This window comes from Chiloscyllium plagiosum, unplaced genomic scaffold, assembly GCF_037043375.1.
Source record: "Chiloscyllium plagiosum isolate Xiang-an unplaced genomic scaffold, Cpla_swu_hap1 HiC_scaffold_48, whole genome shotgun sequence".
In the NCBI taxonomy this organism is placed as follows: Eukaryota; Metazoa; Chordata; class Chondrichthyes; order Orectolobiformes; family Hemiscylliidae; genus Chiloscyllium; species Chiloscyllium plagiosum.
In genome coordinates this window covers 15,811,650-15,835,151 of record NW_028270186.1, presented here as the reverse complement: position 1 = coordinate 15,835,151, position 23,502 = coordinate 15,811,650, and the positions used below count along the sequence as shown (strand labels likewise).

The window sequence follows — 23,502 nt, the reverse complement described above, 5'->3', positions numbered from 1 at the left end:
TTAGTGAGGGTGAGGTCAAATATATTTGCTTTGCTGTCGGCTCTCTAATCATCAGCTGTAGGGCCAACCTGGCAGATAGGTTCTTCACGATTTGGTCAATCAATTTGAGTCATTCTTAGTGATGGACACTGAAGTCCCCTACCCAATGTGCATTTAGCATCCTTGAAACCCGCAGTACCTCTTCTAAATGGTCTTACTGGGAGTCACAGCATTAAAAAAAAGCCAGACCGCTCTGAAATGAAATAACAAGGCAATTCTACACGCAAGAGGCGTTAGAAACTTGGAAACACTCTTCTGAAAATGGCAATCAATGCTCTATCAGCTGTTAATTTTAAATCTGGATGTATCATAGAATCAGGCCATTTGGCCCAACAAGTCCACACGGATCATCCAAAGAGTATCCCACCCAGACCCATTCCCTATCCTATTACTTTACAATTCCCTTGACGAATGTACCTAACCTACACAGCCCTGAACACTATGGGCAATTCACCTAACCTGCATATCTTTGGACCATGGGACGAACCTGGAACAAATCCATGCAGACACAGGGAGAATGCGCAAACTCCAGACAGATAGTCGCCCGAGGCTGGAATCGAACCTGGGTCCATGTCGCTATGAGGCAGCAGTGCAAATCACTGAGTCCACTGTATATTCAGGGATTTGGGATATACTTAGCTCACGAATCAGCCAGGATCCCATTCAATGGTGGAACAGGCTAGATTCCTTTTTCCCACAGCCAGATGCCCTCTCCAAGTATCATACTTTCAGTGCCAAGGTCCGTTTCCCACTGCTACACCTCTTGTACCAGGTTCCCTCTCCCAGTGCCAGTGTCCATTTGTCCCAGTGCTATTTTCCTTGTGCTAGGTTCTCTTTCTCAGTGCCAGGCCTGTGTCCCACAGCTAATGCCCAACTCCCCTTCCCAGGGCCATGTTCCCTTTCCCAGAGTAATGCTGCCTTTCCCAGCACCACACTCTGAAGGTAAGGCTCATTTCCTGGGGCCAGGTTTGCTTTCCCAATGCTATGCTACCATTGCCAGACTCACTCTCTGTCATGCTCCCTCCAACTGTGCCAGACTTCCTTTCCCAGGGCCAGACTCCTGAGTTCAGTACTAGGCTCTATCCACCAGTGCCACACGCCGAATACCAGACTCCCTTTCCCAGAATGTGGTTCCTTTTACCAATGCCAGGTTCCCTTTACCAATGCCATGTTCCATTGATCAATGCCAGGCTCCTTTTACCAGAGCCAGGTTTCCTTTTACCAATGCCAGGCTCTATTTACCAATGCCAGTCCTGACTACCAATGCCATGTTCCATTGATCAATGCCAGGCTCCTTTTACCAGAGCCAGGTTTCCTTTACAGTGCCAGGCTCTATTTATCAATGCCAGGTTCCTGATTACCAATGCCAGGCTCTGTTTATCAATGCCAGGTTCCTGATTACCAATGCCAGGCTCTGTTTATCAATGCCAGGTTCCTGATTACCAATGCCAAGCTCTGTTTACCAATGCCAGGTTCCCTTTACCAGAGCCAGGCTCTGTTTACCCGTAGCACCCCCACAGTTCCAGTTTCCTTTTTCTCAGTGCCAGGTCCCAGGTCTCGAATCTCTCTCTCTCACACAATGTTAAGCTCTCAGGGCAGTACAAGCACAAAAGAAAAGTATTGGGCTTTCTGGGAATCAGAATTTTTTTTAGAGAAAAGAGCACACACAAATGTTGAAAATACTCAGGTCTGGCAGTATCTGTGAAGAAACGCATCAGGCTACCTGTGCCAAGGCTCCCTCTCCTGGCACAGAGTGGCGTTTGGGGGGTGGGGGAGCAGTGAGACTGCAGCATCAGCCCCAGGGCTCCGCCCCAACCACAGCTTCGATTTAAAGCCGGAGCCGGGAACCAGAAGCAGCTCAGAGCGGAGAAGGCACAGAGAGAGGAAAGGTGAGAGAGAGAGAGAGAGAGAGAGAGAGAAAGAGAGAGGGGACATCGACTGACACAGTGATACTGGGTGAGTAACCAAGGGGCCCGGCTCCATTCTAAGCTGGGGGGCTCAGTTGGTCCCATTCTCTTGCTGATCCTATTCATCGGGGGGGGGGGGGGGGGGAATGTCAGCCTTAAACCCATTGACCCTCTGCCCCGCTCTCCAGTCCTTCTCCAATACCATCCCCGCCTCAACTCTGCCCTCGATCACCCCATTCAGATCCCTCCCAGCCCCATGTGGCTGATCATAGCTCGGCGTTGGTGTAAATTGCACCGAGACAGGGAGCGAGGGAGTTGTTCACTGTGTTTCAGATTGAACGCCTATGGAGGAGACGGGAGAGTTAATCTCACCTTCTGTCCATTGATCTTTTTTTTTATATCTATGGTGGTGCGGAATCTGAAATTTGTTTTTTTATTATTCACCAAGGAAGGTGTGTCTCTTTGTGTGTGTTTGTGTGTCTTTGAGTTTTCTCAAGCAAAGCCAATCCCCAGTGTTCCTGAATGGGCGTCCAGGGCAGGAAAAGAAGTTAATCATCTTCAGGTCCACCAGAAGTCCAGTGGAAGTCTCCCTGGATCTCACCAGGAGGTCACTCACTTCCATAGGGTGACCCTGTCAGGTTGTGGGAATGACCACCCCCGCCCAACCCTGTCAACATGGAATGAGGTGGGGGTATTCTGTCCACCGATGTACAATCTGAGCAGGTTCAGATATAAGCAGTCTGCAATGCGAGCCATTCCGAAGAAATCCTGAATCTGTTAACGATAATGTGGGCGGCACGGTGGCACAGTGGTTAGCACTGCTGCCTCACAGCGCCAGAGACCCAGGTTCAATTCCCGCCTCAGGCGACTCTCTGTGTGGAGTTTGCACATTCTACCCGTGTCTGCGTAGATTTCCTCCGGGGTGCTCTGGTTTCCTCCCACAGTCCAAAAATATGCAGGTTAGGCGAATTGGCCATGCTAAATTGCCCATAGTGTTAGATGAGGGGTAAATATAGGGGAATGGGTCTGGGTGGGTTACACTTCGGCGGGTCGGTGTGGACCTGTTGGGCCGAAGGGCCTGTTTCCACACTGTAAGTAATCTAATTGATTGGCAAAACCGAATGGGGGAAAAGCAACTTCAGGCTATTTCTGCTCTGGAATCCTTTGAATTCACTTCCTCTTGCACACGTAATACTGGAAGTGAAGGTGAGGGTGTAGCGGGTATCGTAGTTTACTGATCTGCCGTGGGGCGCCAAGATAATGGGCTGGAGTATTGGAGGTCTTACAACAAGGGATATAAGATTAGACAAATTCAGAGCAGGAAGGAGGGGAGCAGGTTAGATAACGTCAATGCGTGGAATGACTATTTCCAGCCCCGAAATAGCTTGGTAGCTCTCAGTTGGCACAAAAGCAATGGGATGAAAGGCCTTCTCCAAGGGTGTAAATGACCCTCTGTGTCTGTCCATTGAATGAGCATCCTCCCACCCTGTATAACACCCATCCACAACTAATGGTTAGAAAGCACTCAAGAGGTCCCAAAGAGCTGTTCACTACTGTTTTGTGAAGTGTGGTCACTGTTGCAGTGCAGGTAACATTATGGCCAATATCGATCCAGCAAGAGTCCAGAATGTGATCATGATCAGACAGTCTATTTCGGTGCTGCTGTCTCAGGGATAAATGTTGGCAAACACAATTGCCTGTAGCCTTCCCAGATTTTTCTGGAACAGCTAGGTTCAGAAGATCCAAATCCTTTCCCAGACTTCCACAGGAATGTTCCCTTGACAGGAAAGCTTCTCGGATGTGGCTGGTTTTGTGCTGGGCTTCCCTCTGTGCCAATTTTATTTCTGCTGTTTGTATGCAATGGATTTGGATGGTGACACTTGCTGTCTGTCAAACCACCATGGGGTAATAGACTGCAGCTGCGAGTTTGCATTCTGAGTTTTTCATTGCAGTTTGTTTTTTTTACCTCTTGATTTTCAGCTTTGGACAGAGTAGGGAAATGACCAGTTTTCCTCCACATGTTAAAAACTGTGTCTGTGGTGAAGAATTGCATGACTAACTGGCTGAGCTGGCCATTTAACTCCTACCCAGAGATTTTTGCTGTTGGCTTCGCCTGATCTGAGTGCAAGGCTGGCGTGGCCTGTGTTTCCCAGGGGAGTCAATGCCTGGAGCTAAGGAGGGACAACGCACAACAGTCCCACTCCCAACCCCCTGAAGCCAAAGTTATCTTTTGAGTGCAGCTTGTAGTCAATGCTGAGGCCCTGATTTCCCCCTCACCCATTCGAGGGTTCCTGCAGGGTCAGCTAGATTATTCATTGCTTAGCAACCAGAGTGCTGTGTGTATGTGTTGGGCGGTTTTTAGTCACTAGGTCAAATTAACTTCTTGTCCGATTATCACGGGAAAGGAGCGGAGGAGCAGAGGATGGAATTTAGAATCTGCATGAGTTTATGAATTTTGTTATAGATGTGCAGATTAAAAATTGGCTGAGGGGCAGAAACAATAATAACAGTGAACAGCCTTTTTCTCCCAGATTACAGAAAAGGATATTGTTGGGTTCTGCAGGGATCAGTACAGAGACCACTTTTTGATAATAGCTTAAACAGTCTGTACAGCATGATTTCAAAATATGCAGATCATATGAAAAGTGTAATAGGCAATGAGGAGGATAGTAACAGACTTTTGGGAGGACGCTGACAGCCTGGTGTGTTGAGCAGATATATGGCAGATGAAATTTTAACATAGAGAACAGTGAAATCACTCATTTTGGAAGGAGCACTGATGAGACATAATAGACTTAATGGTACAGTTTCAAAGTGGTTGCGGGTACAGAGAAATCTGAGAGTGTATGTTCATAAAGTATGGGAAGCTCGGCTTAGAAAAGGACAGAGGAGACTTACCAGGATATTCCCAGAGATGAGGGCCCTCAGTTCTGAGGAGAGGTTGGAAAGTTCAGACTATTTTTCTTGGAACATCGAGTAGACTGGATAAAGGTTTTCAAACTGATGTGAGACTTTGATCGAGTACTGTACTTGCAGAGAAAAATGACTGATTCCCTTTGGCAAGTGTGTCAACCAGAAGCCGAAAATCATTAGTAAAAAATTAGGAGACCTGTTTTCATTCCGGGAGTTATCAAGATCTGGAATGTTCAAATCTGAAAAAGCGTTGGATGCTGATTCAGTAACACATTTAAAAGCGAGTTGGACAGGTACTTGAGGACCCTAAAGACATAAAGCATGGCTGTGAGACTGAGTGCAGCTACTCTTTCAAAGTGCCAGTGCAAGCACGACAAGCTGAATGGCCTCCTCTGCACGGTGATTCTGGTTTGAACTGCTTGAAGCTCTTCCACAAGTAAAGCCATTTTTGTTTTCTCATTTTTGCAGAGCAGAATCTTGCTTTGTTGATGCTTTAAGCCTTGGAGAAGGGTGGAGGGCAGTGCAGCATGATTTTGAGGAGGAGGTTAAGTGTCAGGCAGTGATTCCCGCACACAGGACGGATTGAAGCCTCTTCATTAGAGAACTGTCTGCTCTTGACATCATGGGAAAAGGTCTGGGGTGAAATAATTAGGCACGCACAGTGATAGAAAAGTTTCAATGCCACTGAGAGAGCATTGTAGTGCTTCCTGTACTTTCTTTCTCTTTTTATATTCTGTCTGTGAATAACCTTTATGAAACTAGGCATGGGGCCAGAATCACTATTGCTTTGGCCCAGCCCATCTCAGATGAAGACTGGTGAGAGGGAGGCAACATTATTGCCTCTGTTCTCTGTGTGGAATGCAAGAGTTCAGTGAGAGAACGGGAAAGAAAGAAAGGGGGCCGTTTCTATCTTGAGCCCCGTGTGTGAGAGAGAGAGACTTCGAGAGAACTGAGCTAACAGAGAATGGTGGCTCAGTGGTTAGCATTGCACTCTCTCAGTGCCTGGGACCCAGGACCAATTCCAGCCTCTGACAAATGCCTGTGTGTAGCTTGCGCATTCTCCCCGTATCTGCGTGGGTTTCCTCTGCAGGCTCCGGTTTCCTCCCACAGTCCAAAAATGTGAAGTTAGGTGAATTGGCCATGCTAAATTGCCCTTATTGTTCAGAGATGTGTAGGCCAGCTGCATAAGTCATGGGATTGTAGGGTCATGAGGGAATGGGTCTGGCTTTGCAGAGGGTCAGTGTGGACTTGGTGGACCAAATGGCCTGTTTCCACACTGTAAGGATTCTATGCGAATTCTGTACAAAAAGCATATCGACCACACTGAGCTCACAGACCTGGTGTTGGTCCCTGGATGAGTTCAGGATAAATAACATCTGGTTCTGACTTTTCTCGATTTCACTTGCTGACTGAGCAACCCAGGGCCAGCATACAGGTTCAGCAGCTTGAACAATGAGGTTTTCACAGACTGTGTAATGAAAATCCTTCACAGATGACCCCTTTTTAAATTACTGTGGTTTATCTCTCTCTCTCTCTCTCTCTCTCTCTATCTCTCTCTCTATTCCTTCTATTTCTTTGTAATATATGCTGCTCCCCTCCCTTGGTGGGTAAGGACACAGTTGTGCCATCTCAATATTTCATTTCTGGCCTCTGTGCTTAAAAAGGGTGTGCAGGAACTCTTGTACCAATGCCCAGAGCATGAGACAATGCCTTGCTGACAGCTTGCTTTCTCCTCCCTATAAGCCTCAGTGTGCGTAAGGCCTGCACACACTGTAAAATAGACGGCCCAGTTCACAATCTCTGCCCGAATCCATGTAACACATGGTTCACTTAGCCGTCAGTGCCAGCATGGGTTCTGGGTTCAAATGCTACCCCACGACTTGGGCAGAAAATCCTGGCACACATTCCAGTGGAGTTCTGGGAGGAGTGCTACACTGTTAGAGATGCTGCGTCTTTCAGATGAGATGTGAAGCTAAGGCCACGACTGCCCTTTCAGTTATGTGTAAAAGGGCCTTCAGCAGCTATTTTGAGAAGTGAGTTCTCCCTAGTGTCAAGACTTATCTGTGAACCAACATCACTTTGTGAAAGAAAAACAGTTTATCTGTTCTTTGTTTTCTGGGATAATGTATGGAAATTGCAACTGTGCCCGTGCTTCAAAAAGAACATCTGATTGATTGCCTCAAGTTGCAAGGTTAAACCAAACTATCCCTTGCATACTAAGTTTTACAGGACTGCAGCAGTGAACAATTGAAGTTTGGAAATGAGAAAAATAAACAACTGAGATGAAGTATTAGAAGAAACAGCTAAACCGCAACTCAGAGTCTCTTCACTCAGCCAGCAGGAGACCTCCTGCAGGCCTAGATTGTGGTCGAGCCACTGATCATGATGAACGGGGGAAGGGCAGTCACATGTGCTGCTCAAAACCCAACACGCCAATCCTTAGGAATGGGGTCTTGGAAGCCATATCATTCCTGATGCCGAACTGACTTGTGGCACGATAGTGCCAACTTCATCTTGTACTATTGTTAATCGTGCAGTCGATTCTGCTATAATGTGCATTTCTTAAACATGAATTGGCTGGACCACAACTGAAGAATTTAAACCATTATTTGTAGAATGCGAACTTTCCTTACCTGTATTGGCTATAAAGCGATTCTAGTCCCACTGATTTAAATGGTGCTGCTATTACATGATTTTCTTATAATGAGGGGTCACATGGGAGCGGAACTATCGCATTTTATCAGAATAGTCTGTATCTAAATTGGGTGCACGGGGTGGGCATTAACTGGAGAGGAAGTAGGAACAGACTGAAGATCAGAGAGGCCTGGGTTTAAGTCCCACCGTCACCAGAGATATGTAATAACTTCTCTGAACAGGTTGATTAGAAAAATAAGTTTTTTTTTCTCGAAGAAAAGAGCAACAATGGCTGATAGTAGTTGTTTACAAAAAAGGAACATACTGAAATTGTAGTGGTCAAGTTTGATGCTAGATGTTTATGACCGGTTTCTCAGGAAAAAAAATGCTTAAATTGTGCAAAGATTGGCTCTCGTTTTTATCATTTACCACCTGGCTTTCTGGAATTTCACACAGCAACTTTCTGGGCAGTAAGAGACCGGTATGGGGTTACGTACAGAGTAAACGTCTTTTATTCCATCAAATAATTTCAGGGTAGCTATAGACCGGTCAGAGACAAAATAAAGCTTCCTCTACACTGTTCCAGCCTAACCTTGGATGAGATGTGTACGAGGAAATTGCAACACTTTTCTTTTGCTATATCAAGTTGTAGATTTGAGGAAGATCAACCATTTAGTGCTAAATTTGCAATAGTTTGGTTCCCATTTTCCAGATTGACTGGGCATCTACAATTAAGTAATGAACCATTTCAGTGAGGGACCAGAGGTTGGATTACATCATCTCCATAACTGTGATAGCCATTCACAATAATTTTTGATGACCTACTGCATATTGGAAACACCATCTCTGCCACCATCACCACCAGCTTCCCCAACACATGTTCGACACAGCCTCATGATCATTTCTGTTCCATTTAAACATATGACCACTTGATATTTTCACATCCACTTCTGTAATGTGTAGGCTGTCACTGTGTTGACCACATTCAAAGTCTACAGCACTGACCCCAAAGAAATCATTACTTCATTCTGCTCGCTATTCCAATTCACATCCCCACTTTTGCGCGCACAAATCTTTTATGGTTGGACAAGTTGAATATGTTGTTGTTAAAAAGGTATAGAAGCTCCTTGGCTTGGAGAAACTTTATTAGTTACATAAAATGTTCAGAGGAATTTATTAGAAAGTTCTAAATTGCTGAAGGTTTTGACAGAAGCTATGAAGAAATTGCCTACATTAGTGTGAGGGTCACTAACCAGAGGACACATAATTAATGAAAATGACAGTGGAACAAAGGGGACGATGGGATTGATTCTTTTTGACACTGTTAGTTGTTTGGATGAATGCACTGCCTAAATGCAATGCCTGTCCAGCAGCAAGCAATAAATAATGCCATAGAATATTCTTCTTTTTCAGAAAGAAGTTTTGATAACCACGATAAAAGAAGAATATGGCTCTATTGAGAATTGTGACCACTATATCACTGCTTTTCATCCTTGCTGCAGCATCTGAAGTAAGTGTCTCACCTTCACACTCCAATCATTCCCCTTCATGCAACATTTCCTCATTTCTTTCTTTTTGTTTGTTCTCTATCTCTGTCTCTCTTCTCTATTTCTCTGCTACACTCTGTTTTCTCACTCTTGTGTGGTTCTCTCAACTCGCTTTCTCTCATATTGATCTCTCTCCTCTCGCTTTCTCTCATTGATCTCTCTCATCTCGCTTTCCATCACTGCATCTCTTTCTCTCTCTCCCTCTTTCACACACAAGTAAAGGACTTACTTGAAATACTCAGCTTATGTTTGAATATGTCTGATCCTGAAGTGATCTGAAAGTGTGAAGTATAACTGGTTAATGTGTCTGTCTTGACTCAGGTGCAGAGTTGGTGACAGTGAGGAAGTAACTTTATTTCCTCTTTTGTACCAGTACCACACATACAAAGGGCTGGCTACTGTTGAAATTAATTAATTTTATAAAGAGCAACTACAAAGTAAAAGGGATCCAATAAACATTTAACTTGTGCATTGGCGAAAGGTCATTGGTCTGGAATGTTAACTCTATTTCTGCTCAGAAGCTGCCGGAGTGTTGAGTATATTGGTTTTGCATTCTCCCCTCCTTTCCAACAAATAGAGAGGATTTTTCAAGTAGTGTCTGTCAGTTCAATTTACACATGACTGAAGTGGTATGTGTAACTTGAAAGAGCAGCAGAAGCAGATTCGGTGATAACTTTCAAAAGGGGAAAAAGCAGTGGGATTGGGACAAATTGGATGGCTCTTTCAAAGAGGCTGAATGCTTTCCTTCCACTCAGTAATATTCTGATCTGCTGTTCTGTTTCAGCCACAGCATTTGCGATTTAAACGGGGGACGAGAAGCTTAGCGTCTAAGGCTACTCAAGGTAAGTTCCTTTCTGTAGACAAGTCTCAGTAGTCATGCTTAATGTTCTCTGCTTTGAATATGTTTGTGCAAACAAGCATGTGAACCGATGTTGATATTGTTGTTGTTGTTGTTGTTCTCTGCTGGGCCCTAACTGCTCTGCACATGCTCCATTGCCAGCTGAATTTCCCAAAGAACGGAATCTCCCATTTCCAACAGTTATGCAGTCAATGCTGGGTGGCAACTTAGCAACCAGGTCATCTGTACTCAGTTATGTACAACAAAGCTCAGCCCCTGTTAACTGTAGCATGGATACTGCTTCCCTCCACATGTTCATGTAAAAATCCCTGTGATCATAAAGTGTTTGATCAGAGTTCCAAAATGGGCAAAGCCTCAATTACTCTGAACTGTGATGCCTGGTTGTGGGCAGAACTTGGGAACCATTTTGCTTGCAGCAAATTCCCACTGGCAGCTGTGAGAATAAAGATTAGTCAATTGGGCTTTTTGATGGTGTGGTTGTGAAGGAATGTTGGTCAGAGCCATGGGAAAACTTGTCCTCTCCAGCAGTCTGAATGACTGAGATAGGTTTTAATATCTTGTCCCTCCCAACATTGTGGCACCCCAACAGTCCACCCCCGTTACTTGGGTGATACTCCCCCAGCACTGCCCCTCTGAGTTTTTGGTGCTTCCTCGAGACTTCCCATTTGATGGATCAGCATTTCTTTTTAACTCCCTTTACAATGGTAAGGCATTCCTTCAGCACTGCCATCCAATAATGCAGCACCCCCTCCAACTGTGCCTTTCCTCCTTCAATATTGCCCATCTGGCATGCTGTGCACTTTCTTTATTGCTTGTCCAGCAGAGCTGTGCTCCTTCCATGCTGCTTCTTCCAATAGTTTGACTGGAAGTAACCTTAAAAAAAGTTGGAGCCATAGTTTTCAAGAGTGAAGTTAGGGTGGTAGGAGTTTGAATATTACATCTGCAAAGTGGAAATTGATGCCAGATCAAATGTTAATGTTAAATTCGAGATTTCTAGATCATAGATGTGAAGGGACATGGAGCAATAGTAAATCCTTGGGTTGAGATCACAGTCGTGATTTCATTGATTGATGGGAAAAGCTTGAGTGTCTCAATGACTGTCTCCTGTTCCTATTCCACTCCCATGAATTGCCTTGAGTTGTCTGACAACATTTAAATGAGCTGCTTTTCAAGTATTCAGTATTTTTGTGTTCACTGTTCATTGTTGTGACATTGTTTAGGATAGCTGTGCCTACAGTCACCATGTTGGGCTGGTCTGAACTTGCCTTAAACCTCCCAGCATGTGCTTATAGCTCAGCCCATTGTGCAATTTTCACTGTCAACAGTTTTTCTTTGTTTTAGGACATTGCATGAGCTCAGATGGCTCATTTTGGTACCTACATGATGAGACATGGCTACAGATTGTGGGACGACGGATCAAATACTGCCGTTGTAACTGGCCTCGGATTCAATGCCACAGTGTACCAGTGCGAGGTGTGTGTCTGCATGCGTGTGCACCATGGAACCACACTCTGCTGTTTGAATCAGCATCTCAATTTACTGGAGCTTCGAACTCATCGAGAGCTGATCGTATACTCTGTTAATAAGCAAAAGCATGGTTTTCACTCTCTAAATCAGTGTCACAAAAACAGGAAGCCTGCCCAGCCCCTCTATCTCACTCCCCCTATCCACCACCATCTCAGGTGGCATTGCGCAGTCGGTACAGAGGGAATGTTTCCACGGGTAAGAAAAAGTGAACCGAGAGGCCTTCAATATAAGAAAGTCCTCAAGAAATCTACTCACTCTAACAGGAAGTGGTTGAAGTGGATCATATCAAGATGGATAGGAACATGATGATGGAGAAAGAGTTTCAATAATACCAGCATGGACAGGTTTAGTCGAATGGCCTGTTTCTATGCTGTACATTCTGTATAATCCTTCAGAAAGTGACTCCTCATTCTTCTCACTCGAGATGTCAGGTGCTGTGTGTAAAGGGAAGTTCACTGCTTAACTTACAATCATTCTGAGAATTCATTTCTCCACACCGTCTTCCTACAGTCTTGATCCTCATTCCTAGAATCATTTCTCCCCACGAACTTTCTGCAAACTTGATCCTCTTTTTCACTATTCACTCAGCAATTTCGTCCAGTCATTCTTTAACTAAACAGCACTCGGGGTTATGTTCTGTCCTTGATTCAAGGATATTGCACCTTTCCCTCGCCTCCCCTTGAGTCAATCAGCTGAATGATTCAAGTAACATTCCCCCTCCCACCAGTCCAGTGACCTTCACCCCCAATAAGTAACTACTGTCTGGAGCCTTTCCAAACAATATGACAACATGTTCGAAACCCAGAAAGAGGAGGGAAAGGTAGGCTAGGGGAGAGGGTAAAATAGTTTCTTGGAGTGACTGAAAATGATGTAACTAAGGGCAAAAAGCAATTTTTATGCTTGAAATCTTGAGTGCTAGATTGCTGGTGAGATGGAATGGTGGAGTTGACTGAGACCATTCTGACTGATGGCCGTGTTTATTGACCCTGACAGATTGCACCCAGAATAACTGCTACAATGGAGGAATATGTCGCCAGGCCCTTTACTCTCAGCACTACGTATGTAAGTGCCAAGCTGGGTACAGTGGTCAACTGTGTGAGTTCGGTAAGTAACATTTTATCAGCTTTTTCCTGGAGCTTTCTGCAACCAGACTGATCTTCACTTTTTCCAACCACTCTGACACTCCCGTTCTCTTGTGTTACAGACACCAAGGCGCAGTGTTACCAGGATCAAGGGACCGGGTATCGAGGAACCTGGAGCATCACCCGCTCTGGCGCAAAATGCCTGAACTGGAATTCAACCGCAGTGTCCCGCACCCGTTACAATGGTCACAGGCCAGATGCCCAACAAATGGGACTTGGGAATCACAATTACTGCAGGTACAAAACATTTGAAGAAAGAAAAAGTTGCATTATTTTAGCCCCTTTCATTACCTCAAAATATCCCAAAAGCCCGTACATCCAAAAAACTTATTTTTATGGAGTCCATGTTTTATGGATGGAAACATTTTGATCAAATTACACACAGTAAGGTACCATATGCAGTGTTGCATTTATGAATAGATGTAGTATCAATTTTAATATTAGCTGAGGAATTAATTTTGGTAAGAGAAATCCCTTTTTTTTTATCCAAGTAATTTTTTTAATGTCTTGTTAGGACAATCAGGGCCTAGGTTTGGCATCTCAATCTCTGAAAATGCAGCACTCCCTCAATACTGCTTCGAGTGTCAGCTAGGATTACATACTGAGATGTCCAACTGGTTTGATTTAAGAGGTGAGAGTATTACACACTGGGCTGCAGCCAGTCCCTGGTCTTTGCTGGCCCTTCTTTTAATTGTTGCTTGCAGATCCTTTCTATGGCCAATCTCATACTTCACTCTAATCATCTGCAAACCTCTGGAGTGACAGATTGTTCTTTTCAAGGAGCCAACACAGCCCAGCCCCACTGTCTCTCCTACCAATCTCTCCCAATAGTTATAGCTGATTCAGCTCAAACTGAGGATTACTGGTGATTCTAAGAAGGAGAAAAGGAATATTCAAACACAGCAAGAGCCAGACATTGAGCTAATGTGTTCAATGTGTTTGTTTCTTCACCTTTTTCTCTTTGTTAATATGTACATCTTTCTTTTTTGCAGGAACCCTGACAATGATACAGTGCCCTGGTGCCATGTCTACAATGGCCACATCCTGACCTGGGACAAGTGCAGCATTCCTGCCTGCCCAAAGAGTAAGTCTCCCCTATTACGTCTCTCAAAGCAATCACTGCCTCTGCAGCGTTAGCCGTTTGTCTAATTGGGTGATGTCTCGGAAAACCCCCGGACTCCTATTGCTCCCTCACAAGATCCCACTATCTCCTTTTACGTTGCCTCTAATGACACTGCCCTTGTCGTCAAAGAGATAGGGGCTTGGGAGTCTGTACAGGAGCTTTACAGTCAGAAGAGCAAGGGAGTTATTATTAACAAGGTTTTTGTTTGATGGTAGATCACAGCTCTGTGTGCTACACCAAAAATGGGGCAGATTATCGTGGAACCAGGAGTTACTCGCAGTCTGGGAGTCGCTGTCTCAACTGGGATTCTGAAGTGGTCCGCCACAAGCAGCATAATGCATGGATACACAATGCTCATCGCTTGGGGCTGGGAAGCCACAGTTACTGCAGGTATAACTCAGAGGAAACAATTAAACTCTTTCTCTCTGTCACTCTCCCTCTCTAAATCCCTTCACGAACTCACACAGCTTTTCTCTTGGTTTGTAGCTATTAGTCTGTTTGATCTTTCTCTTATTGGCTGGTCTGTGCTGAAAGTGCGTCTCCTCTATCTTCAACCCTTGCCACTTAACCCTGTGTCGGTATGCGTACACTCTCTCACTCACCAGTAACCCCTTGTCAGGTTACTGCCACTCACAGTTTCACCATTAATCCCATGTCTGTTCACTGACACTTTGACAATTTTCTGTTCTTATTCCAGGAATCCAGATCAAGATATCAAGCCTTGGTGCCATATTATGAAAGGAAGAAAAATCACTTGGGAATACTGCAACATTGAGCAATGTGCTGCATCAGGTGAGAATTGCACCCTGACCTCGACTCAGTTTATGTGGCTACAGAGATACAAATATTTACGGACACACATGCACTTGTGCCTCACTGTTAGCATAAATTCATGTATGTACAATTGCAGATACATGAACACAGGTTCACTTGCACTCAGGCTGACTCCCAAATACAATTGCATGTAGATACTCAGACACATCGTTGCAATTGCCTGCACATTCATACGTTGACACACGTGGTTATTGCAAACACAAATATACATACACACATAGATAAGCACAGACACAACGTTATAGGTGGAGACTGACTGACTGACTGTGCTTGGACTTAGAGTCATAGAGATGTCCAGCACGGAAACAGACCCTTCGGTTCAACTCGTCCATGCCAAACAGATATCCCAACCCCATCTAGTCCCACCTGCCAGCACTCAGCCCATATCCCTCCAAACCCTTCCTATTTATATATCCATTCAGATACCTTTTAAATGTTGCAATTGTACCAGCCTCCTCTACTTCCTCTTCCTCCACACTCACACACCACCCTCTGCATGAAAAATTGCCCCTTAGGTCTCTTTTATACCTTTACCCTCTCACCCTAAACCTATGCCTTCTAGTTCTGGACTCCTCCAGATAGTGTATATTTTGAAATTTGAGGGAAATCACCCAATCATTTGCTTGATTACTTGTTGTTTTTACTGCGCATGCAGCAGGTACCTGTGGGAAGAGAGAGCCTCAAGCAATGCAGTACCGGATCCTGGGAGGAACCACCACCGACATAACATCCCACCCTTGGCAAGCTGCTATTTTTGTCTACAATCGGAGGACAAAGGATTATGCCTTCCTGTGTGGAGGGAGCCTCATTGGTTCCTGTTGGGTCCTCACAGCAGCTCACTGCTTTCCGCGCAGGTGGGTGTAACATTGCAGTCACACACTCGAAGGCCTGGTATCGCCAAAAGGCCTCAGGCAAGCTTCAAATTCAAGAGAGGAGGCAGGCTAAACTGACATTGATTTAAACAAAGAACAGTCCAGCACAGGAACAGGACCGTCACCAATGACATGACACCTTTCTAAACTAAAACCTTTTTTTCATCGATGCTGTCCCTCTTTACGTGCCTATACACATATCTGTCAAGATGCCTCTTAAACATTACTAGTGTATCCACCGCCACCATCTCCTCTGGCAGCGCATTCCAGGTACTTTCTACCCTCTGTGTAAAGAAACCTGCCTCCTACAACTCCTTTAAACCTACTCCCTTTTACCTTAAACCTATGTTCCCTCATAATTGACATTTCTACCCAGGGAAAAGATGCTGACTATCCATTCTATTCATGCTTTGCATAAGTTTTAAAATTTCTATCAAGTCATTCCTCATCCTTTGACATTCAGGTGGAAGCAAATCAAGTTTAGACCAATCTCTTGTCACAGCTAGTACTCCCAAACCAGGCAACATCCTGTAAACTGTTTCTGTATCTGCTCCTAAGCCTTCACATCCTTCTGGCAGTGTGGCAACCAGAACTGTGCACAGTATTCCAAATGTCATCAAAGTAAAGTTCTGTCCAGCTGCGACATTAGTACCTTTTAAGCAAGAAAGAGATGGAACCTAAGGTGCTTTGCAAAGACAAAACGACATGAAAAAGTGCACAAATTTATCTTCATAAAGCACTTTTCTTTTTATTCATTCGTGGGATGTGGGCATTACTGGCTAGGCCAGAATCTATTACACCTCTTTATTTGCCTGAGAGCAGTTTAGTCAATCACATTTTTTCTGGGTCCAGAGTCACATGTACATCAGCCTAGGTAAGAATGTTAAATTGCCCCTCTGTGATTCTGACAGGTATTTCCAACAATCAACAGTGTTACTGTATTTAGTTGTTGTTAGTCCTGCATTGTCTTCACATTTTTACTGAATCTAAAGTTCCCCCATCTGCACCAAACTGCAGCTACAGGAAGTTAACCAAGGAGCTTGTAACATTACATCTGGGCCACTACCTTCTTCTTTCATAACTTAATATCCCAAAGCACTTTGAAATTCATGAAGTCTTTCTGAACTGATGTAATAAATATGGGATGCCAATCTGTGCATAGCAAGATCAGATAGCAACAATACAATACCGATTGTGGGTATAAATACTGTATTGGAGTGAACTTCATGTTGTTCTTTGAAAGTGGGCTTTTTTTCCTTATCCTCCCAATAGAGACATGCCACGTGGCCATTTCTTTCCTAATTACTAGTGCTGAAAAGAAAGTCCAGTGAACACCTGGAGCCAAAATCAGATACAAATCTTGGAGAAAAAGACGGGTCCACAATCTCCACTACTGTTTCCATAGTTAAGGTTAACATGGAGAATGGTCTTCAACTAACCTGCCCTCTCTCTTCTGTGGTAGCTCTGAGAATTACACATGTAGCTGATGATAGAGCTACATTAAGTGTTTTACTTTGCTTCTCAAACCAGCTTCAAAACGCAAGAGATCAAAGTGATCATGGGGAGAACAATCCGCAAAGAGGCATCTGAGGATGACCAGATACTGGATGTGGAAGAGTACTTTGTTCACAAGGAGTTTGATGAAGACACTTACAATCACGACATTGGTATGAAATTTATCATAATGTCTCCCTGCTGAAATAAGTCCCTCCACACGCAGGCCTCCCAATCACCATTTCATCTGGCCACATCAGCAGTCAAAATACAGAGTGAGGGATTGACTGAGGCACATCTTCATAGAGTCACAGAGATGTACAGAATAAACCCTTCAGTCCAACTCATCCATGCCGACCAGATATCCCAACCCAATCTACTCCCACCTGCCAGCACCCGGCCCATATCCCTCCAAACCCTTCCTGTTTCCAAGATTTGAAGTATAGGCTATTCTGCAATGATTGTTGGGAATGAAGTATTGGGGATGGGACCTAGACTTACAAGAGATTATTACAATGACTTGCAGTATGTAAGCAAGTAAATTAGAGAAGAGGAAGGGAGTCTCAACAGTGTGTATCAGGGGGTGCTTTTACTATTTATTATTTGCTATCCCGTTCCACAGATGTACACCAATCCTCAAAGGCAACAGGATAGATAGATAAGTTGGCGAAGAAGGCCTATGGGATTTTTGCATTTGTTAGTCAAGGTTTTGAATAAGAGCAGTGAAGTTACACTCAAACTGTATCTAAGGGTAGTGAGGTGCATTTGGGGTATTGTGTGCAGTTCTGGTTGCAACACTGTAAATAGGAAGTGATTGCACCGAAGATTGTGCAAAGGAAATCCACCATGATGTTGCCTGGGCTGCTGTATTTCAGCTCTGAAGAGAGATTGGATAGGTGGGAGATCAGAGCAGAGAAAACTGAGGGGGTACCTGTCCAACATTATGAAGGGCATGAATAGAACAGATAGGAAAAAATCTTTTACTGTTAGAGGAATCAATAAAAGGTGGCATAGATAGATAGTAAAGGCGAAGAGGTTCAGAGGTGGGATTCACTGCCTGAAACATTAGTAGAGGTGGAAACCATCACAATATTTGAGAAGTATTTAGACTTGAAGTGCCATAGCATACGAGGCCATGAGCCAAGTGCTGGGAAATGGGACTGGTGCAGATTGGTGCCTATGAACCATGAGGATATGATGGACCAAAAGGCCTTTATCCATGCTGTAAAACTCTATCACACAGCAAAAAATCTTTAGAATGGTGGAGAAAATGAAGACTGCAGATGCTGGAGATCAGAGTCACAAAGTGTGGTGCTGGAAAAGCCTGCTTTTCCAGGCCCACACCTTTTGACTCATCTTTAGAATGGTGACTGAGTGCAGTGTCTGAGCTTAAGAACATCAGAAACTCGTACAGATGTTCACATCCTTGAGCCTGCTCCACTATTCAGTAAAATCATGTCCGACACGGTTGTCACAAGAACTTCACTTCCTGCCTGGCTCCCTGTTACGTTCAATGCTTTGTTGATCAAAAATGTGACTATTTCAACCTTGAGTATATTCACTAATCCAACATCCATTGCTGTCTTGGAGAGAGTATTTTGAAGATTACTCCAATGAGAGAACTCCACCTTAAGTGGCAAGCCCCTTATTCTGAAACAGTGATTACTAGTTTTCGATTCTGTCACAAGGGAGAGCAACCTCTCAGCAGTGACCAAGTCAAGTCACCTCAGAATCATTAATGTTTTTAACATGATCACCTTTGATTCTTTTAAACTTCACTGATAAGAGGCCCATTCTGCTTGACCATGTGACAAGCTCCTCATTCCAGGAATCAGTCCTATGATCCTTCAATAATGGCCTCAGTTCGGGGCAGCAAATATTAACAGCGACTGAGACGGGAGGAGACAGTTTGTTATTGCACAGCCTTGACCCTTACTAAACTTTCCCTCCCTTCCTGCCTGTCCTCCTCCAGCTCTGATCAAACTCCAGTCGAAGCATGGCCAATGTGCCAAGATGACTCGTTATGTTCGTACAGTTTGTCTACCATGGGAGAAGCAGCAACTCCCTGCCTGGACTAAGTGTGAGATCTCTGGATATGGAAGACAAGAGGAATGTAAGTCCAACCCCTTAATTTTTGTTTTTGTATCTGTTTCTTCTGATGAGAGGGTGGTTTTGGGAATGAGATTCCCTGACATTGAATGCTGTCCAATAACCTCTGTAGATTCTGCATTCTACTCTGATCAACTGAAGGAAGGAAATGTCCGTCTCTACCCATCGCACCGCTGCACTTCAGCTCACCTGCACAATCGGACAGTCACCAAAAACATGATCTGCGCCGGAGACACTCGGGGCCTTGATGATGCCTGCAAGGTGAGTGAGATGCAGCTGGAGAAAGGAACCCTTGATCGCCCAGGTCTTTTGACCTACTCCCAAAAGCTGGTGTGATACCACCAGGTCAAGACCAGAACTTTCTGAGCTGCTGATGGCGAGCTACTCTGAGTCTAAGCATGCCTGCTGATTCAGCATCCCCAAAACTCACCTGTTTCTTGTGAGGAATTGGGAAGGGAACAGTGGTTAACCTAAGGTGTTGTGGTCTCCATTCATCTGATGATCCACTCACTCCCCAAAATCCTGGAAGAAATCTCGACTGAGTCTCTCTTTAATATTCTGCTGTTGGAAATTGACAGAATGTAATGGCATGGAGAAGGAGACCATTTAGCTTATCATGCTTATGTTGGCTCTTTAGGAAAGGAATCCAATTTGCCACCCTTTTCCTATTTCTCAGTTACCTTCCAAATTTGCAAATTATGGTTGAGTCTGTTTTGGAGAGGGTAGATGTCCTCCTGTGGACTCTCCCAATCCACCCTGCTCAATATCTTTGCTGTATTCTGATCCCAGAATAATCCTCTGCCTGACGCTCTACCCTGACCCCAACACTACAACTGTTGCTTTTATTCTGCTTATACAGGGAGACTCGGGAGGCCCCTTGGTCTGTCCAGTAGAGGGTCGCATGAATCTTTATGGGATCATCAGCTGGGGAATTGGTTGCGGGAAACCAGGAATACCAGGCGTCTACACCAAGGTCACTAACTACCTGGACTGGATTCGCAAACACGTGGATGAAGCTTGAGGACCAAAGAGCAGTCTGAGACACAATCAGCAGCCTTTGCAACCTTCCCAACCAAAGCTGAACAATGGGAGTGTCCCCCTGCCCTCCACCCCTAGTGTAAAGAGGAGACAATGCCTGAAATGTTGCTCAGTGAGCAGCACTTACCTCCCCAAAGATTACTGGGCAGCCCATTGCCATTTGGATTGAGAAAGACTTTTTATTCCAGTACTTTCTCTTGATTATCCAATGCTTTTGAAGCAATTTTTCTCTGCTTGCGCTGTGGCTGGTCCCTAGAGTTCAAAGTCTTGGGTAAGGATCAGACTTGTCCCTTCAAAAAGCTGCTTCTTACACACACACACACACGAGTTTTTAATCATATAATAATTTTAATAGTCTTTTTATTGGATGGTCAAACTGGCCATTGGTTGAGTTTCATCCATGCCAGGTCTGGTACCAGGCGAACTCCCCATTTTCTTTCCTTCTTTCTGTGTTCTCTCAGATTTCTTTTAAACATATGCTTGTTCCCATCGCTGCTTCACCCTGCTCTTAATAATCAGGAGACCCATGACTTTTTTTTTAATACAGCCAATTTTGTTCTATGAATAATGTGAATTAACACCCAGTTGCTGCATTCAATTGGCTTTTTGTTAGCTGTTTGTATTCTGCACTTATTCTATTGAAGGGTTCAGTCAATGATGAAGTGTTCAGATTCTCCGTTCAATAATGCTCCCTTGTCATATTCCATTGGATTCATTGCCGGGCAGTGATAGCAACCCTTCATTAATACAATGTACAACAGTTACCTGTGAGAGCATTTGTGTGTGCCTGTGCATATGTGTGAGTGAACGTGGTTCTGTCTGTCTATCTATGTTTCTGAGGGACTGTTTGTGTGTTTATCTGACCAATTTTATGCTTGAGCTGGACATCCCGAGCCTGTGTGTCCATTACTCTTCTTCCTTTATTCCAAAATATCCCTCACACATAAATTTACAGTTTTGAGGAACAGGATTGCAGTGTTGGAGGGTGTTCCATGCGATACCATCTGTAACTCAGCAAAAAAAAATGCTTCCATTGCTGAGCACATCTGGAGGGTCCAAAACTAAATTTCCTTTCCGTGTGAAAAACCTTTTTTGTGGTGAAAAGAGTATAGATGTATGTTGAGAGCACCTTTGTGTCCTGTGACTCTCTGCACCATATACATTTACAATGTGGTGTGTTACAGTTCACTCAGGGAGTCTGATTTTCTGTAGCGACATATGCAAGATAACTGGAGTAACAGATAGTGAAGGTAGAGTCTCCGTTATTCTTTCCATCATATTATTGTTAAAGGGATTTGTAGTTTGATATTCATCTGTCTGCCTGTGTTATGAATGCGCAATCCCTTGGCAACCATGTCTTAAAAGGTGGAACTTGAGCCCAGAGCTCTGTTTCAGAGTCAGGGACACTATCCAGTGTGCCACTAGACCTCATCCCTTTCACATCTACAATATGTTTGGGAAATTTAAGTTTGAAATATTTTAAGCACTCCTTTTGTGCTAAAATATTTATTATGCTGATATCTTGAATGTTGTAAGATTTTGTTTGTTTAACTGGTTAATGTATGAATGCATTATTTAAAGATTTTGTATTGCACAATCCATGTTTTTTTAAAAAATAAAAGTTTTAGCTATTTGTTTAAGTGGCCCGGTTCTTGTTTTACTGTAAGTGAGAATGACTAAGATTCCTCTGGGTATTGGCAACTGGAATATTTGTCTCATTCTTGTGCCCTCTAACCAGTGTTAGGGTGAAGAAAAAAAACATATGTCCCAGATATGTCAACCACTCTTGTATCCCATTCTGTAAGGATCTTAGCAGTATGAGAAACACACAGGGAAAGAGAGAGAAAAGGAGAGATAAAGTGGGATTGCACTGAGTTGCAGCAACATGCTCCCCCTTCCTTCAGGTCAAATATGAGATGGCAATGACGGGCGAGACAAGGTCTATGGAACTGAAATCTATAAACAAGGAACCAGTCCTCCAGAAAGGAAAGGATATCTCAACATCCTCTACATCTTGTTGTGATCACTGTTTACACGCACTCAATTAAAACACCAACTGTGGCTAATATTTTGGGATGCTGATCAAAAGCATATGAACGGCTGAGGGCAATTAACAGCTGCAATGTTGGCTTCAGACTGTATTTAGTGCACGACACCACCTTGGTAAAAGAGTTGAAGCCAGTGCTGGGGTTGGTTGCTTGGAGTCGTGTGAGAAGTTGATGGCCACTTAAAGTACCCATTTAGCAATCATTACAGAGGCTGCATGGCATTTTTGATGACTGGCCAGAAATCCAGATATTGAACCCAGATGTGTCACAGAATCATTTCAACACAGAAAAAGGACATTCAGCCCATGCTCACTCTCTGTATTAACACGTCAGTCATTCAGCACCTGGTTACATCCTTAAGGCTAATTTTTTATGGTCTCAACTTCAGGTCATTCAACTCACACGTAATTTAAGGATATTCTTCCTTTTTGGTTTGTAAGTTACTTCATTCTCCCATCATTGCCTCATTTCTGTGCAGGTGAATGAGTTGGGAAGATAACATGGTAAACAAGACTTGCATTTAACGTCTAATCTAAGAAGTGCATCCTCTGGCAACTCCATGCTCTTTTTGTAATGCCTTTCAATGTCACAGCACTCCTTCAACACCACACTGGAAGTCTAACTTAGATATTGCACTCAAGTCTCCAGATTTGGGCCAGCACCTTCAAATTTGTACAGATGCGAGAGAGGTCCCAATGATGAAAAGATGACATTGATGATGCAGGGAGCCTCTTTGTTTCCTGCCGTCCAATGAAAAGAGTTCAGAGCTAGTCTGAGGAGTGGGAACTTTATTTCATTCTCTGTGGATTTGCACTTTGGAAAAAAGAACACAGGCATGAACTGTTTTCTAAACGGTGAGAAAATTCATAAAGCCAAAGTACAAAGGGACCTGGGAGCGCTAGTACAGGATTCTCTAAAGGTTGACTTGCATGTTTAGTCTGTGATTAAGAAAGCAAATGTAATATTGTCATTATCTCAAGAGGGTTGTAAGTAAAAGCAGTGATGTGCTACTGAGACTTTATAAAGCTCTGGTTAGGCCCCATTTGGAATACTGTGTCCAGTTTTGGGCCCTACACCTCAGGAAGGACATACTGGCACTGGAGCATGTCCAGCGGAGATTCACACGGATGATCCCTAGAATGGTAGGCCTAACATGCAATGAGTGGCTGAGGATCCTAGGATTGTATTCATTAGAGTTTAGAAGATTGAGGGGAGACCTAATAGAAACTTACAAGATAATTCATGGCTTAGAAATGGTGGACGCTGGGAAATTGTTTCCAAAAGGTGGGGATACTAGGACCTGTGGGCACAACCTTAGAATTAGAGGGGGTCAATTTAGAACAGAAATGAGGAGACATTTCTTCAGCTAGAGAGTGGTGGGCCCGTGGAATTCAATGCCACGGAGCGCAGTAGAGG

The 23,502-nt window shown here is 44.0% G+C and overlaps 1 protein-coding gene across 1 annotated transcript; it reads left to right on the top strand.

The window, feature by feature from the left end:
- Positions 1 to 1,882: 1,882 nt before the first annotated feature.
- Positions 1,883 to 21,683, top strand: plat (plasminogen activator, tissue). Its single transcript, XM_043681567.2, has 14 exons — positions 1,883 to 1,995; positions 8,907 to 9,003; positions 9,825 to 9,882; positions 11,241 to 11,372; positions 12,420 to 12,530; positions 12,631 to 12,805; positions 13,561 to 13,652; positions 13,907 to 14,081; positions 14,389 to 14,483; positions 15,181 to 15,379; positions 16,928 to 17,064; positions 18,864 to 19,004; positions 19,113 to 19,261; positions 19,860 to 21,683. Exons 2-14 carry the CDS (start codon positions 8,941 to 8,943, stop codon positions 20,019 to 20,021), a joined length of 1,689 nt encoding a protein of 562 aa, XP_043537502.2. The 5' UTR covers positions 1,883 to 1,995; positions 8,907 to 8,940; the 3' UTR covers positions 20,022 to 21,683.
- Positions 21,684 to 23,502: the final 1,819 nt, after the last annotated feature.

Bases quoted from the DNA above. Each gene is read 5' to 3' on its own strand.
- plat (XM_043681567.2), top strand. From the start codon at position 8,941: ATGGCTCTATTGAGAATTGTGACCACTATATCACTGCTTTTCATCCTT. The intron at 12,531-12,630 runs GTAAGTAACATT...CTTGTGTTACAG, and splicing joins TGGTCAACTGTGTGAGTTCG to ACACCAAGGCGCAGTGTTAC. The intron at 15,380-16,927 runs GTGGGTGTAACA...TTCTCAAACCAG, and splicing joins GCTCACTGCTTTCCGCGCAG to CTTCAAAACGCAAGAGATCA.